At 50.0% G+C, this 17,237-nt stretch overlaps 2 protein-coding genes across 10 annotated transcripts in view; one reads left to right on the forward strand and one right to left on the reverse strand.

Annotated features, from left to right (window-relative positions):
- The first annotated feature begins 797 nt into the window (after window positions 1-797).
- On the forward strand, window positions 798-8,767 carry CLEC20A (C-type lectin domain containing 20A). 2 transcript variants are annotated; one of them, XM_039255395.1, is made up of 4 exons: window positions 798-861; window positions 5,153-5,269; window positions 6,023-6,108; window positions 7,939-8,767. In XM_039255395.1, exons 1-4 carry the CDS (start codon window positions 840-842, stop codon window positions 8,017-8,019), a joined length of 306 nt encoding a protein of 101 aa, XP_039111326.1. In that variant the 5' UTR covers window positions 798-839; the 3' UTR covers window positions 8,020-8,767. The 2 variants fall into 2 exon arrangements, 1 of the variants encoding a protein (XP_039111326.1); XR_005532318.1 differs by lacking the exon at window positions 798-861 and adding an exon at window positions 2,505-2,685.
- A 4,179-nt stretch (window positions 8,768-12,946) lies between these two features.
- The window catches only part of RASAL2 (RAS protein activator like 2), a 186,772-nt gene continuing 182,481 nt past the window's right edge, over window positions 12,947-17,237 (reverse strand). For 3 of the 8 annotated variants that reach the window (XM_039255387.1, XM_039255386.1, XM_039255394.1), the window contains 3 exons: window positions 16,829-16,859; window positions 14,328-14,411; window positions 12,947-13,726 (listed from right to left, as the gene is read on the reverse strand). In XM_039255387.1, the coding sequence (XP_039111318.1) occupies window positions 13,605-13,726; window positions 14,328-14,411; window positions 16,829-16,859 (237 nt within the window). In that variant the 3' untranslated portion in view covers window positions 12,947-13,604. Of the gene's footprint in view, window positions 14,412-16,828; window positions 16,860-17,237 lie in introns of all 8 variants that reach the window. The other 5 variants (XM_039255393.1, XM_039255392.1, XM_039255389.1 and 2 more) reach the window with 4 other exon arrangements.

Here is a 17,237-nt window from a genome sequence, read left to right on the forward strand (position 1 = left end):
GAATGTATAGAACAGATGTAGCAGAGGCCCCGGCACCGAGTAAGCCCCCCGCGGATGTCAGCTGTTGTCACTGTTGTTGAACTCTGAGTGCATGTGAACCAGAGGTCCGCCTGGGTAGTCTAGATCTTGTGTATACATGTCCTCAGCGACAGGTGCACCCTACCTTGTCCTTTTCTTCTCTTTTTTTTTCTCTTTCTTTCCTGCCTTCCTCCTTCCTCCTCTCCCTCCCTCCTTTCTGGTCTTCTTTATTTTTTGCAACAGCTTTTTTGAGGTATAGTCCACATACCTTAAAAATCATCCCTTTGAAGTGTCTAAACTCAGTGGCTGTTAGTAGTCACAGGGGTGTCCCAGCAGCACCGCTATCTAATTTTAGGACATTTCTGTCCCCCGAAAGGAACTCCTTACTGTCGAGCACTCCCCGTTCTCCCCCACCCTCAGTCCCGACAGCCGCTGATGCACTTTCTGTCTCTGTCGATTTGCCTGTTCTTGGCTGTTTCCTTTCGTGTTTTGGATTTGTCGAGAACTGTGATCCTTTTCTACAAAGTAGGAATGATGGTCCCTCCCGTGCAGAGCTCCCATGAGGATGAAAGGCCCGGCCGGCCTGCACCCATGGGTGGCACGTGCAGGCGCAGGCATGCGCCATCGCCGGCGGGCCTTAGGGGAGGAAGAGCGGGGGGCGCCCTGTCCCACATCAGCCCTGCCCTCACCACTCTCCCTCCTTCCTTGCAGACCCTTCCGTTGGGCACCGCGAGTCCCCGGTTCTCTCCACGTCCCTTCACGATCCCTCAGAAGAGGCCTCTGCTCTCTCCACGTCCCTTCACGATCCCTCAGAAGAGGCCATGGAGACAATGCGCAGGCAAAGTATGTGCTGTGTTTTGTTCTGTGTAGGTGCTTTGGACCTGTCCTTGGCTGGGCCCCAGGGTCTCGGGGCCTGAGAGCTGGAGAGGTCACCTGCGTGTGCAACACAGGGTGGACCCCACGGGATCCTCCCGGAAGAGGATTTTCCAGCCCACCCCCACCCCCTGCAGGGCCAGGTGGGGTTGGAGAAATGGGGGCTCAGTTACCATCAACCTCCTTCTTTGAACTGGGCCACTAACTTGCAGCTTCAGAGTGGGAGGCTCAAGAGAGGCTGTGTGCCCCCCCCCCCCAGGTGATGAGGGCCAGCCTGGGGACGGAGGGGAGGACGCCTGGCAGTGCTCCCGAGAAGTCATCAGAGAGGCCTCTGAGGTTTAGCATCTGGAGAGGGGACCACAGGAGAGGGTGTCTGTCGAATCCATTGTGATTCTGGGCTCCCCTGGGTGAAGAGAAGATTCCAGATGAGTTGTTGGGACTATGTGTGGCGGCATGTTGGGAACACAGTGGTTGCACTCCTTCAGCATTTTTAAATTCCTGAAACATCCTCACAGCTATTACCTGATTTTGCTTCCCAAGAGTTCTGCAGCTAAGGAGGGTAATTGCGGGCAAACTCACAGTTCTGGCTTTGTTACGGACTCCTGTATCTGACAGAGGTGTTCTTGCCTTTTCTGAGGACACAGAGAAGTTAGGGAACTTGCTCATAGTTGCACAGAGCTTTATTCTGGGGACACAAAGAAAACTCAGGGGCTGCTCTCAAGGAGCCCAGGGTGGTGACGTTGGTGTTGTGGGTACAGGCACAGGCATGGTGGGGACACCCTGATCCTACAGGAGCTCTGCCTGCAAGGAACGTGGCCGCCACCCTGACGGTAACAGCGCCAGGGCCTGTGGTCAGATTCGGTTCAGAGACTGGGGACGCTCCCAGTTTCTGCTTCCCGTGGAGATCTGGCCGCCCCCCCGGGCCGGCACTGGGAGCGCAGGGCCGGGCGCGGAAGAGCCGCAGGGCCGCTGCGGGACCCCGGGAGCCCAGGCTGGCGCGTCCCCTCTGTTGCGCGCGTCCCGCCGCGGCCGCTGGACGCCAGCCGTCGGCGTCCTTGCCCCACGGCCCGGGGCCCTGTGGGGGTCCCGGGCGCGGGGCGCCCCTCGCGAGCCTTCTCTGCAGCCTCGGGACCAGCTCCGGGCGCGACTTCGGCGGCGCGGCGCCCGCAGAGTCGGCCCCGAGCCCACCGCGTGCGCCGCCCGCGCGCCCGGCTGCTGCGAGCCCCTCGGCTCCCCCGAGCCCTGAGGACGGCTGCCCCGCGGCCTGCGCCCCGCCTGCGGCCCCGGGGACTCCCTACCCCGCGAGGAAGGGGCCGGGGCCCTGCCCGTAACTGTGCAGAGCGCGCGACCTTGGCCCCGCGACCCGGGCCTCTCCGCCGAGCGCGGCTGGCCCTCCGGGACCCTGTCGGTCCTCCAGGCGGAGCCCGGGGCCGCTCCCGCCTCCGCCTCGGGCCCTGACACCGGGCACACGTCCCCGGGGACCCCCGTTACCGAAGGCAGGTCCGCGACTCCGCGGGAGGCAGCAGCGCGCCCCGTGCCCGGCTGCACCCTCGGCGCCTCCGCTGCCCGCGGGCGGGTCCCAGACGGCGGCTCCCGGCCTCCAGGCAGCTCCCCGGGGGCGGAAGAGCCCGCGTCGCTGCGGGTTGGGGGCGCCCACAAGCCAGGCCCCGCCCCTCCTCTGCGGAGACAGCTCCCTAGGTCCCCCGCCGGGCCGCGGACGAGGAGGTGGGGGTGGGCGTTGTGTGCCGGCCAGTCTCCCTCCCGGGCTGCATTCCGTCCGCCCTGCGTTCCCAGGTCAGCCTCACTGGGTAGTAATTAAGGATGGGGCGTCCAGGGGAGACTCGGGCCATCTGGGCTGTAGATGTCTGATAGCCAAGGGTTGGAACTTAAAGTGCGGCCTTAAGCAAGTTTCGTGACTTCTCAGAACTTCATTTTTTCTCATCTTTAAAGTCAAGAAAAATACCCGTGTCGTGAGCTGTCTTTCAGCACCTGGCATCTAGCAGACAATAAATGGCAGTTACTACCGGTCTAGTCTCAATTCACTAGTGACGTGTTTAGGGATTCATGTCATCTCCTGCCTCTGTCCTTACTCAACAGACAGGGCTGGCTTCAGTCTCGGTTTACTAATTATAGATGATTATGAATGATCAGATTATGAATTATTGAGATTGTGGAATCTCACAGGGCAGGGGCCGTCTTATGCCTCTTTGTATCTTTCCCAGGCCTTGAATAGTGATTTACACATTGGTAGATGACTGAATTCAACAGTCCCTTCCGGAGGACTGGTTTTGAACAAGGCTGTGGATACCAGAAGAGCAGGACTTGTTTCCTGGTTTTAAAAGAGCTTAATATAACAGGGACTAATAGAGACCACGGTTTGGGAAGTGCGGAACCAGAAGTGGAAACTGAGCACCTTGGCGGGACAGTGACCCATTCATTCTGCTGGAAAGGTGGCGGTAATTGGACAAAAAGTCCATGGAGGATTTCAGGCAGCAAATGCTAGAACATTCTTCCTGGCAGAGGGAACAGCACAGCAAAGACAAGTAGATGTGAAAACATGTGGTTTGGGGATGAAAGCGGTCTGATGTGACCACAGTGTAGGTCATGTATTTGGGGAGGGAGTGACGAGGGACGAGGAAGAGGGACAAGTTCTGAAGGACGTGACCTTGCAGCAGGTGGAGGCATCGGAGGTTTTCAGCAAGTGTGCAAAATGCTCAGAGCTGCGGTTGATAGGGGCAAGGTGGCTGTAATGACAGGGGACAGTGCTTGTGTCGGGGCGTTAAAGGAACAAAGCTTGGCTCAGCATTGTACACGTAGCACACTCGCCAGCACACGGAAAGGAAGCCACCACCTGTGCTTAGGAAAAAACACTGGATGGAAACGTGTGAAAATGTCAGCAGCGGTTACAGTCAGGCGATGAGACTGCGTGTTTCTCCCGTTCTGTGTTTCTGGATTTTACGAAGTTACTCGTCTCGCCAGAGGAACGTGGAACATGCAGTGCTTTGGGGGGTGTGTGGCGGGGAGAAGAGGGCATCGGGGAGGAGGCGGCCAGGGCAGGACGTGGGGAGGGCCAGGGGCGTGGGGAGGGGCGCAAGGGAACTGGTTTTACGCTGCTTGCCGGTGACACCAGTTGGAGAATATAAATGCAAACACGTCTTTAAAAGGTGCTCGGCTTTGCTCACCGAGTCATAGAAATACAAACTAAAATCAAGATGCATTTTTAAAACGATTTTTTCCCCCTACCCATTGGGCAAAGATCGGAAGGGGTGATGGTGGTGATGAGAATGTGGGAAAATCAGCGATCCCAGACACCGGATGGGGAAGTGGGCTGCAGCGGCCCTTGCGGGTGGCGTGTGTGTTCTGAGGTGGACATACCCTCTCAGACAGAACCCCTGTTTTGGGGAAGTGAGAGAGAGTAGTGCGAGGTGCACACATACACGCGCGTCCTCCGCACCCAGGCTCTTATTGCAGGAGGATCACAGGGAGAAATCGGAGGCCGTCTAATGTCCATTGAAAGCAGGTGGCCTAGATAAGTTCTGGTACATTCACTGAGATGCTGTGCAGCGTTTAAAGAGAATAAGGTAGATCTATGCATTCAAATGAAAAAATCCAAGGGTGTGAAGAACATTCTATAGCAAACTGTTAACTGTGGTTGCCCCTGGGTCAGGGGAGGCGCTAGTTTTGTTTAAATATTTTACAATAATATACGACAACAATATGGTAGTTCCGTATTTGCGAGGGGGGGCGGGGGAGACCTCTGCAAGGCACTGACAGGGCTTTGCTGACTGAGCATGAGAGGGAGTCAGGGAGCCGGGGGGTCTCTGGGACTCGGGAGACGGGAGGGAGGCGGGCAGCCTCACAGCGGAGAGGAGGCTGCTGAGGGGAGGCGGAGCGTGGTTTCGGAATGCCTGGCGTTTGGAGTGCTGCCTCTTGATGGAGATGTTGGGGGTCCCTGACTGCCAACGGCGGGGCCGCGTGAAGCCGGCAGACACCATGAGGGCACCGGGCCCTTGGGGTATGAGAGGAAACGTTTGCTGCTGGCAGGGCCGCTCTCAGAGAGATGGTGACAACTTGGGCTGGGGGCGTGAGCCTGCGGGGGCAGGTCCAGGTCTGGCCGGCCGAGCTCCCCCCGCTGGTTGGTCTCCACGGCGGCTGTGTGCAGAGTGGTCCGAGGTTGTCCCCTTCCGGCACGGGCAGTCGCCAACCTCAGACCACCTTGCTCCTGGCCGTGTTTGCATCGACTCCTTCCCCCCACCCCCAGCTGTGACCACTGGAGGAAGTGGCGGTGCTGCGAGAGACACGGCCACTGCCCCTCAGGCCCGACCTGCGAGCTCACCTGAACACCTGGAGTCTGAAAACACTCCGGCAGCAGCGTCAGGTAACTGCCTCTGGTCCGGACGGCCCCTCCTCAGCACGGGCACCAAGGCCTTTTGTGACACGGCCTCCGGCGTTGGGAAGGGCGCGGGCCTAAGAGGAATCAGGACGGGGAGCCTGGGGCGAGCACCCTGCCTGGCGGCAGAGCTCGGGGAGCAAACGCCCTCCGTCAGAGCTCCTTTCTCCTCGCGGGGGAGGCGTGGTGAAGACCGCCCTGCCCGTGTCGTGGGGTTGGCGCAGGCGCCCCGGTCGGCGTGCGGAGGCCCGTCCTCAACTGTAGGATGCCACGCAGACGGGAAGCGGTCCTGTCGTGAGGCTGTGTGTGGGCCCCGCGACAGGACGGTGGCTCGAGGCCCACGGCTGAGCTTGTGTATAGGCTCAGAGAACCTACTTAGGGAGAGCTTTCTGGGGGCAGCGCGGGCCCGGTGAGGGTGTCCGGCGTGGTGCCGAGCAGCTGCCAACACAGCTGTCAGGAAGGAGGAAAGTACAGAAGAGACAGAGGGGTCTGGAGAGGAGGGCCTGCGAGCGGCCGGGGGGTGGGAGCGGAGCCTCTGTCCTTCCAGCCACTGGCCGCCGGCCCTGATTGCTGCTGAGTGTCCTGTGGGCCAGCAGTGTGCCTCCTCTCCCTTCCCGAAACCCTAAAACGCCACGTAGCATCTGTGGTTTCCAATGGGCGATCCTGACTGTTGGGAACTTAAAAGTTTCGAACGGCAGCAGGCTAAATTTTCTCCAAACCAGGCAGCACCTTGTTTTTCAGGGCAGGTCTTTGGAATCCTGAAAGGAGATTTTACCATCCCGGCTCTCCTGGACCCAGAAGATATGAAAGACCAATTTTTGAGTGAGGTGAGACCTCAGACCACTTCTGAGTTTGATCAGTCAGATGCCTGGACAGTGCAAGGTGATACTGTCAAAACCAATATACTTGGAGAAAAAGCTTGGGAAAGTGAGCTCAGCTGCTCCCGTTGCTGGCACGCTGGCTCATGGGGACAGCTTGGTGCCTGTGCTGAGGCTTTTCCAGATCTTTTTCTTCTCTCTGCAACATTTTTTTTTTTTTTTTTTTTTTTTTTAAATCAATACAGCATAATCAGCAGGACCCGTACTGGGGTCCTGGCCTTCTACTTATTAGTCGTGTGACCTGGGACAAGTAACTTGATCTTTCTGAATATCAGTTTTCTCATGAATTAGGGCAACAAAACCTAATTCATATGGTTGGTATTATTATTAAGTAAAATTTTCCATGTAAAGTGCTTAGCAAATTGGCACATAGTAAGTGTTCAATAAACACAAACATTAGCTATTATCACCAACATTATTATTGTTCATTTGAATATACATTTGTTACAGGCTCCCCTCCCCGCCCAGTCCTGTTCTTTGAAGTATTATAAGATGGGACATTCTGAAAAGGAAGAAGTGTTCCTAAATATTGCAACAAAAGCCTGAGGCACGTTTTTCAGTTATATCAGGGAATGACCGTTAAGATGTCAAGAGTCAGAGAGTTCCTGCCAGGTCACCTAATCAGTCCTAATGTTACGAGGAAAGAGACTGGCATTTACCTGGTAGCTTACTGCAATTTACTCCCAGGCCACAGAAATAGCACCTAGCAACTCATTCTAAAACCTCACAAACTCATTTCAAAAAGAACAGTGTGTATGTGTGCGCACACTTGTGTGCATGTATACGTGCATGCGTGCGCACCGGCCTGCCGGGGGCCTCTGGGGAGGAACTAGAGAGCTCTCGGTGCATTTTGCTATTAAAAGAACAGGTGCAAATGATGCAGTTGGACATCGGATCATTATTTTAGTAGAAGCTCAGTAAGACTGCAGTGCTGAGCATTCTGTTTCCCAAAGTCAAGGACTCTTTTTTTTATGGGTGTGGGAGGGAACCAAACCGGAAACCATCTTCCTTTGAAAATAAAGCCAATCATGGGAAAATTGGAGTCAAAACGGGGAATTCCATCTTCTGGTCCCCTTTGTTGGAATGTATCTGTTCCCTATTAATGGAGACGATTTCTACCTCACAGACTTAAAGGATGGAAATGGTGGGGACCATGTGTATGCGGGGGAAGGCAGAGTATATGTTATTAATTTTAGCTGCATTTTAAATTGCAAACAGAAGGCAGGGAAACACACCTGCAACCAACTTGTCCCCATTCCAGGGACAGGGAGAGAGAGACATTGTAACAGATGCACCCAGTGCTCGGAGCTCAGTATGGACTAGTGGTTGTTAACCGCAACTGAAGTTGTCCCCTGGGGAACTGGAGAAGAGAGCCCCACCCCGATCCGTAGAGATGTAGTTACCTGGTTGGTGGTGCAGCTCAGGAGGCACCTTTTCTGATTTCAAAGTTCAGTAGCGATTCTGATAAACAGGATTGAGCAGCACTGTTAAGTCATTTGTCTCAGCCCCCTTTGCCATCAGACTTTCCGCCCCCCACCCCCTGGGCAGGGGGCAGTGGTGCTGGAGGCGGTGGTCCTGGTGCCCTAGAACAGTTGGTTTCTGTACTCTCCTGTTGGGGGTAGGTGCGATCCTTCACAAAGACAGGCAGCTGGTGGAGGGTGGGGGGCGTAGGTAAGAAAAAGAAAGGGTGCAGCTGGTGGTAAAGGGCACAGAGGCGGGCAGCTTAGGCCAGGAGGTCGCAAGATAGTGATGGCAGTTCCTCTCTTTTTGATGTTTCAGATCCGAGAAGTCTTAAAGCTTACATTAGGTCACGAGCAATTCAGATTGAAATGGGTTGGCTTCGAGGTAAACAAAAAATAGCCCATGTCGGCTGCTCTGGAGCCTCCTCACACCATCTTCTCTGGATTCTGGGTGACTTTTAGTCTATACTGCTAGTAGATCGGAATATACATTTGTTCCCGGCGTTTAGAAGTAATTCCAGATACACGAAGAGGTAACTACAGAGCTCCTCCTAGCGCGAAAGAATACCACCTATGAGGAAAACACTGGCCTCCCTGGGCTTTACAGAAGGAAATGGGTAAGCAGAAGAAGATGGAGGCATTTGCGAACAGTAACCTTGAGGATAATTAGCAAACAAGAACAAAAAACCCCAACGAAACAACACATCCTGAAAAAAACCACATTAATCTCCCTGGGGAAGAGAGAGGGCAGTAGTGGCTGAGAAGCTCAGGGAGGCCACACTTCCAAATGAAGTGGAGGGCACTTTCTTTACCAGCCATGAGCTAGTTCAGAGGCCTCAAGTTGTTCAGATTGAGGGGCTCTCTCAGGGCACATTAATGGTGTATTTGCCCTCCTCCATCCAGTGGGAAGTTCTCCACCACACTGTTCCCAAAGTACAGACAGAACTTCAGAAGAATGTTCCTGCACGCGTGTTCTTTCTGGTTTTTTGCCAGGTGTTCAGCATCCAGAAACATGCTGGCACTAAGGTGGTAATATGTCAGATATAGTAGCAACTTTAGTCTGAAATGTTTAAAGTTAAAGTTTATTTGTATTCTTTGTAGGAATAGCAATAAAAGACCTCAAACGTATCTATATCTGTACATGTACAAGAACCATCAAAAATTATTCACAGAACAAAAATAAATCTTCTTTAGAACAAACCCAGGTAATGAAATGCAGGTATGGATCTCACGTATGGAATAATAGTGCTACCAGCACAAAAATATGGCTTTAAAAGTAAAATAAAATCTTGGGTTTTGTTTTTCTAAGGTGTATTTCTCTTTCTTGAAATAAAAAATAAATTATTTAGAGCTATCATTGTAAAATAGTCATGTGCATTAACACATTCTTATTAAGGCCCTGGAGATGAAGAACAAAATCAAATTTAGAAGGTAAAACTCCTCACAGGTGTGATTCCGGTTAGTGTGCTGTGCTGTCTGCTTAATTTTAATGTGACTATGAAACATCTAAGCACCAGTCAAAATTTAACCTCCACTATTTATCTCAGAAAATTTTTCTGCAGGATGGTGGTCATGGAGTCAATTAGCATTTAACCTCTTGGTGAACTGAGAATTCAGATTTTTCCCTTGGGAGTTTAGAAATGACCTAAATAAGATATTTATACATAAACCTTTGTACTCCCTCCCACAGATGATGGAGGCCCCTAAAACACAGCTTCTGTGGAAACAACAGATAAGTCTGGTTTTAGGTCCCAAGCTAAAACATTTCCTAGTGAAATATGAGAGCATTTGAAGGAAAAATAGGAAACGAATCAGAAATTTAAGATGCATGCTGAGATACGGGCAAAACTACCACCTTGCCTTCCTGGGGTGACTCACCATATTTGCCAAGTCTTGCTGGGTTGGTTACTCAAATACCTGAAGATTAACTGATTACAAACCAAAGCTACTTCTCTCTGGGTCCTACTCTCAGATCAGTGCCATTCAACTTTCTTTCCATCCCTCTCCATGGTAGGAATGGTGATATCTAGGATTCTTGAGACCACATCAAACCAGATCAATTTCAAGTTACACATAACACATACGGTGCACTTTAAAGAGGAACGAACCACAGTTATAACATCTAGCAAATGAGAGCAGAAAATCTAAAAAGCTCAAGAAATTCTGAGAATTATTGGTCTGTAAGCGATTAACATTCAGAAAATGGAAGCCCTAGGAATTGTGTGTTTTGTGGGGGGGGGTGGGGGCGGGCTGCATGTGTGTTGTCTACAGAAACTGCCTCTCCATTTATCTATGTATTTTAAGATCAGGCAAAGGGCGTCAGTTCTGTATCCTTGCACCTTTGGGCTACCGAAAGGCTGCCATGCATTAGTCTCCTTTTGTATCATGTGTCTTCCTCATGCTCTTTCACTCTTCATAAGATATTTATTCTATCTCATGCAAATTTCATCACTTTTGTCCTTGCTAGACTCCAGAGCGTTCATAATTGGGTCATGACAACAAGAGAATGCTTCTAAAACTAGCAACACTCAAATATGGAAGGAGATTCTATTTAAAAATTCAACACCCCAACACATCTTGCTTTTAAAAGACTAGTAAAAGAGGGTCTTTCAATTGACACATTGATAGAAACAAAGTATCCCAAATCTTGGCCCTCAGGTGGGAAGGCAACTCTTTGCTGCTGGGACAAGTTGGGGATCTCACACTGGACTTGGGAAGGGGAAGGGGAATGGAGAAGAAAGTCCCTTTGGCTCCACACTCTGAAGGAGGAGGTGGCCCCCACGGGTGCAGCTGACAACACACTGAAGCTGTGGCATGGGTGTGGGAGCTGCTAGGCCAGGCCCAGTGACAAGGCTGGTCTGGTGTCCAGCCTGGGCTCAAGTTCACATGGGACTCAGGCAATCCTAAAGAGGGTTCCTTCCCCAAGTTCAGTCCCATGACCAGCTCTCTCAGGAACTCCAAACTGGACATTAACTAGAACTTAACCTAGGTGGAAAGCAAAGCAAATACTAGTGCAAACTCATTTGATGGCCACTGTCTTGCTCTGGGACTTTCAAAGAACTCCCAACCCAGGGTACCTCTGAGGACAGAGTGAGAGCCAGGGGCTGAAAGAACCACAGATACATAAACAAAGGCCAAGGCCGACTAAGATCTGGAAAGCTTTACTTCTAAAGTCCAGCTAATTCTCAAGGTCACGCAGCAGTCAGAGAAAGGAACACATCCAGGGAAAGGTGGAAGCTGACCAGAGAAAGCCACTTCTGCCCAACTCAGTACTGAGAACAACAAAGGCTACAGCAGCCTGGTAAGCTCATTTTACCACACCTTCCTCACCAACAGGCCACCCTACACTCCAACAGTACTGTGGTGACAGCGCCTGGAACACAGCGAGCGTTCCAGTGTTTGCTGCAGTTACCTAGACGTCATCTCCTGGGTCAGGGTTTATATTGCAGAGACTCGGGGAATATGATGACTTGATGGAAGGAAATGTAAGTCTGCTGCTTCGGTCCAGGAAGCCTGTTGCCCCAGTGATATAAAAAGGGAGTAGGACAGCTCTTTCCTTAATTCCTAAATCCTACCCGCATTGTCCTTGTTAATGGCCAAGTCCGGCTGTCAGCTTGCTTTGCAAGCTCATCACCTCAACTCCAAATTCCACTCAACCATGGTCCAGGCTGCACCGTGCCACGTGGTGACGTGGGGGTGGAAGGCGGAGCGAAAGACACCGCTGTCTTAATCCACTTGCCCTTGACCGACCACTCTCTCCTCCCAGCAGAACAGAGGGAGGTAGTTATTTGGGCTAAAGAAAAGCAAATTAAGCACTGCCTCTGTAAAAATGACCAGCTGTCTCCTGCAGTCTTTCATACGTGGAAGATCTTTCAGGATAAGTGCCACAGGTTGCAGCTTCTCAGGGGAAATACTCAGAAAAAATATCTTGATAGGAATAGGCTCAAAGGATAATCTAAAATTTAACATCTGGTAACAGATCTGAACTGCTGGCTTACTTCCGACTTTCTTTTTTTACTCTTTTTCTCTTCATTCATGATAACCTGGTAACAGAGGGCTGCATAATTTTTCCAAACATTTTGGGTATTTAATCTTCCGAAGCAGGCAAGCCCTCTGAGGAGCTCCCACAATGCCAACAAGAAACACACATCATCAAAAGCACATTTGATTTTTCTGTGTCTTCCCCAACCCTGTAGTACGGGTGGGCTCATCGGCCCTCTGTAAGCTGTAACCACCACTTGAGAGCTTCTAAACCTCAATGCAAGACATCACCCAAGTTATATACTTAAGGCCACTGGAAATGACAATTCTTTCACCAGGCTTTCTGCAGCACGATCGAAGGCTCTCCTAAAGGAAGGATGGAACGCAGCTGGCGTGGAGAAGAACCAGGAACAAGGACACCTATGTTTACATCCCTCTTGCCAACAAAGGTACAGCTTCAGAATTACTAAGATTTTTTTTCCTATGAAAATAAGTGATTTTGACCACAGTGCGCCCTAGGCTTAGAGGGAAGAGGTAAGACTATGTAAAATAACTACCAGGGGTCAAGAAAATAACCAAGTGCCAAAACTCGAGGGCATGAAGACCACAGATCAGATAAGCACATGAGTAGCCTGTTTTCCATCTCTGACCAGCAGAAATGGGATGATTATGGAAGGAAATGTTTTAAAAGGCTGTGGGTTGGGGCCACGGTGAGGCTGCTGAGATGCGAGCTCCGACACAAAGACCCTCCTGGGAAGGGGCCGTGCTCAAGAGGTCCCAAGGCGAGCCTGGGGCGCCGTGAAGGGGAGGCTGTTCACACATGTCAAGTCTGGGCATCACCCAAGAGGACACGATAGATGTTCTCGTTTCCTTATAATATTCTGTTAGGTAGGAACACTCACTCCATGCATATCGCTCCCTCGCGTCTTTTTTTTTGTTTCGTTTTGTTTTAATCTTCCTCCCTCCTTTTCCTTTTTTTTTCTTTTAAAATTTCCTTACAGTTTATAATTTAAAATAAACACCATTAACTTATTTGGGAAATGCTGTTGCTTTCTCAGTATAAAGAACTGCTTAGATCTTGCTTAAAGAGATTCAAAAACCCTTTTACATTATATCTGACGGCAGAGAAGGCATGAACTTTTCCTATTTGTGCAGTTATATGTACATATGTGTGAGTATATGTGTATATATATTTGTGTATATAATGTCTGTTTTAACACGTCACATTCCATACTTCTGATAATCAAGTTTGCATTCAAGATGACATTTCACACCTCTGGGAAAAAAGGGAAGTAAATGAGCTTCCACGACGGTTTCTGTCCTACAATGAAGACGAAGGTGACAAATCGGTGCGACAGAGTCATTATTGCCACATCTACGAAGAGCACGGGGATAACAACTGGGGCGTGCGGTCCTTGCGCTTTTCGTTTTCTTACTGTATAAGAGTCACCATGACTTGTGTGAGACAGCCATGCTTTGGGTCTGGATTTCCTTCCCAAATTTCGGTGAGGGAATTAGAAGAAGCAATATAAAAGCTAAGGACTGAGATAAACTTACCCTGCCCAGATATTCACTAGTACAATGGATAAAATCTTTATCCCAAACAAAAAGTGTTAAGTTACAAAGAGAAAAGTTGTTGTGGTTTTCTTAATAGGAAAGAGAGATTCCTGCTATGGTACGACTAGCCCTTTTCTGTGTGGAAGAAAGGGTGTTTCTTTTGGATGGCTTAGGGACAGCATATCTGAACATCCTCTCTGGGGGAGAGTAAACCCTGTTGGTGATGATGGCTCCCCCCCATGGGGAGGAAAGGGCAGTGGGTGTGTGAAGATGAAGATGGTATGCAGAGACACGAATATTTATAGTTCTGTAAACTCTAAAGAGGAAAAAAGAACACCCTTTATTACAACTGGGGTTAAAAAAAGCCCCCTATCTAAAACGGAAAATTCCCATCTGCTCTCGACAGAAGGAAATAAACATCAACAGGAGTTCAACAGAAATCACTCTTCAAGTCCAGTTTTGATGCAACAGCTCTGATCTGTCTTCCCAGACAGCTGTCCACTTGGGCCCGGTCTTGGGTTGGCCAGTGGGACAAACGGTTGTGTGGTTCCTGGTAGTTGCATGTTCTCCTACGGGACAAGGGGCCAGAGTGGGGTTTGGGGACTGGCAGGTGAATCCCTGAAAAATTCATTCTGACCACATCCTAGGTCTATCAGATAGACACTTGGTCTCTACCTACTGGGCTCATTTCTCACTCACACATCGTCCCTACTTTTCCTCCTCTAACAAATGCAGTGCTTTCAACGAGAGGAAAACAATAATAAAAATAGTAATAATTAAAAAGGTAATCTACATTATTAACTTCCTTTTGGTATATTACAGTGGTATTTTCTGTACATGGCCCAGAACTAAGTTCCCTATGTACACAGAGGCGGGGGGGGGGGGGGGGGGGGGGGGGGGGGGGGGGGGCATCGACCTTGGAAGTCTCAGCCTTATGCCCTGAAAGACAAGGTTCCTTCTTCATTCAAGAGTTTCTCGCCACTCTGCTGTTATAAAGTGGCGACATTCTGTAAACCTTCTGGGGGTTGGGGGAAGGGCTGGGGGCAGGAGGGCGGGGAGAGTTCCTTCTGTCTCCTCCCACAAAGGCCGTCAGCAGCTGCTGTTTTTGAATTCACCATTCTCCGTGATGGAAAGCTTGGTGGGGTTGGTGGGGGAGATGCCATTGCGGACCTGCATGCTGTATCGCTCCTTCACCTGCGTCAGCGCGCTCATCAGTCTGGTGTTGGCTGAATCCAGGGACACGATCCGTTTTTCCTGCAACACACCAATCGGGGTTTTATTCAGGCCACACGCAGGACACCACAGCGTGACATCCCACTGAACGACTGTTCTAGTGCTTTCTATCAAACAGCAGTATGCATGATGCTTCCCGGACAAATGGAACGTCTCTGCCTCTTTCTGCACACTACTCAGGTTCAACTTCCCTGAGCCCAATGGGTCTGTGTTTATTTTCACTCTCTCTCTTTTTTTCCTTTCAGCACAGCACGACTGGTTATTAATAATCCCTTGGGACATCACGACGATGTGAAAAAGACACCAGGTGTTACTACAGATGGTGCAACAGGGGTGTCAAGCTGCCTTACGGTATTCAGTGCTCTGGGTCAAAATTAAGACAAGGAAATTAGGTGGCAAAGAAAGAAGCACCAGAGGTTTCATTTCACGGAGGAGAAGTGCGTGTGCTCTGTGGAGCTCACCCCCGAGAGGGCATGCCAGTCACATTTGGAAAGAATTCACATTGTCCTCAAAATTAAAATGATACATGGTGGCAGTTTATAGTCACCAACAAAGTGAGGATGCAATAGCAAGAGGGGAAAAAGCAGCCAGAAGCTCAGACCGAGGGGTCTTGGATATGGGAAGGGAGACGTGGCCAAAGGGGGATGCCAGAAACATAACACATGAAAACAAACAGAGAACACAAGCTCCTAGACTCATTCCAGCTCAGAGTTACTCCAGGAAAGCTTCCCAATAAGGAGATTGCTTTAAAAAATGCCTTAGAACCAATATTTTGTAACCAAAGTTGTTGAATAAGTACACATAAAAAAAAAAAAAAAAAGCCAAGAGGGGAAAAAGGGCCAGAACGCCCTCAAAATATGGCAATCTAAGGGAAAGTAGGCTCATTTATATTTAAGGAAAAAAAAAAATCACCCCATCAACATATTATCAGTCTCACAAAGATTAGGAGAGAAACCCTCATCTTAGTTTCAGCAAGCAGGGAAATCATTCCAGAACATTTCCAACATGAAATTGTCATTTTCCAGAAAAGGGCTGAAAGCTGAGAAGGGTGGTCTTCACCTATGTCCATGAAATTAAAAAGAAAAAACATGCGAGAAACCACCCCCGAAGCCAAAAGGAGCTTTCCTATCCTGGGAGTGTTAGAATCTACCCTGGGGCAGCATGGTAAGGCTGGTCATGGTCACGGTCACGGCTTGGCTCGGTGCAGGGAGGATGGGAGGGCTGAGAGTGGACGCCTCTCCCTGCGCTCAGGCAGCAGCCACCAGGGCCGGGGGTGGGAGGTGGGGGCGTCCTGTGGGAGCTGTGGCAAAGGCATAAGGGACAAAGGCATCAAGTAACGCCCCCCTTTAATCTGCTTTAGGGGTGGGGCGGCAGGGCTAAGTGGTTTAAAAAACATGCAAAATTAAAAACCTTGTTATTATCATTAAAAAAAATGTCCTCCTTTCCCCTGATGGAGATCTCAGGTGGTAAGACACACAAAATCAGCATTATTAGGTCAGCATTCACCTGGTATAAGATTCTTTTTATTTTGGGAGGGCAACTCATTTTCAGGGTAGGCAAAACTCAAAGAAAGAAAGATCTGTGGGGCTTAAAAAATAGTAATTAAAAAACCCCATAATCAATGGATTTTCTGAGATAACAAGTACAGATCTTTAAAAAATCAGTGGGGGCACCTGGGTGGCTCAGTTGGTTGAGTGTCTGTCTTGATCTCAGCTTAGGTCCTGAACTCAGGGTTATGAGTTCAAGCCCTGTGTTGGGCTCCATGCCCAGCATGGAGTCTACTTAAAAAAAAAAGAGGCAGTAGGTAAGGACTGGCCAGTGGTTATCAGGAAATAAAAAGTCGGGGTCAAATACGATGTTTCCCTCCGATGGTTAAGAATCATCTCTGAACAGAATAACTGGTCAATAATATCTTGAAATGATTAAAAAAGAAATTTTAGTATTAGGATAAATTATAAGACCCCTACTACAAAGGAATGTAGGATTCTTCAGGTTTACCCCAAAATATGTATTTTCTTTTAATTTATAAAAAGTTATTTGATCTTAAAGGGTCAAAAAGAAGGTTAAGAAGGACTGCAATTATTTATTCCCTACAAGAGTAACAGCTGAAGCCAAGCAACGCCCTGCTGAACAGCTAAAAGTTTCCAAGTGGACAAACTCCCTTTTGTATTCCCCCCCACTGCCAACTTCTTAAAATAAAACAAAAAGGAAAAGGAAAATAATCAAGTAGGGACTTTTGAAAGTCAAGTTCAGTTGGCAAAGATGCTCTGACGTTTCGATTCCGCCTGGCTCGCAAGGCAGAGCAGTCTAGTCCGAGCCTGCTGGGAAGGATCTCCAGTGCGGGGAGTGCAGGAGCTGGAATGCGTAGGAAGCGGGTGTGCCGGGCCAGGGCCGGGGCTGCTCGGCTAGAGCACGGACCGGGGACCGGGTTTACTTGCCTGTTTGAATAATCTCATCTCCATTTATGACCTGTAATTTAACACAGCGGAGATATCACTTTGCAACAGTAACGAGGCAGCTGCTCGCTTCTCAGAGTGGGGAGCCCTTCTCTGTTGTCCATCTAAGCCACATGGAGAGATCCTGGGGTAGGGGTGAAGGTGGCACAGTCCCCAGTGTGATGTTTAGGAAACAGTCCCCTTAGTTCCATCACCAGGATCCCCACGGCCGTGCTATGGGGCCCAGAGGTGACTCTGTCCTCCCCAGTGGGATGCACATACTCGTGCGGTGCCAGCTAGGAAGGGCCTGGGCCAGGCTGGGCCTCACAGCATAAACTCTAGGAGACTGAACTCAGGGACGAGCCTTGCCTGTAGGGGCGCAGGACTGTGGACACAGGGGAAAACCGGTTCA

Source organism: Hyaena hyaena, unplaced genomic scaffold (genome assembly GCF_003009895.1).
Source record: "Hyaena hyaena isolate Hyena2069 unplaced genomic scaffold, ASM300989v1 scaffold_525, whole genome shotgun sequence".
Taxonomy (NCBI): domain Eukaryota; kingdom Metazoa; phylum Chordata; class Mammalia; order Carnivora; family Hyaenidae; genus Hyaena; species Hyaena hyaena.

Excerpts from the sequence above, each read along its gene's own strand:
- CLEC20A (XM_039255395.1), top strand. The coding sequence starts at position 840 with ATGGAGACAATGCGCAGGCAAA. Across the intron at positions 5,270-6,022 it reads CACTCCGGCAGCAGCGTCAG|GGCAGGTCTTTGGAATCCTG; the intron begins GTAACTGCCTCT and ends CTTGTTTTTCAG. Across the intron at positions 6,109-7,938 it reads AAGACCAATTTTTGAGTGAG|ATCCGAGAAGTCTTAAAGCT; the intron begins GTGAGACCTCAG and ends TTGATGTTTCAG.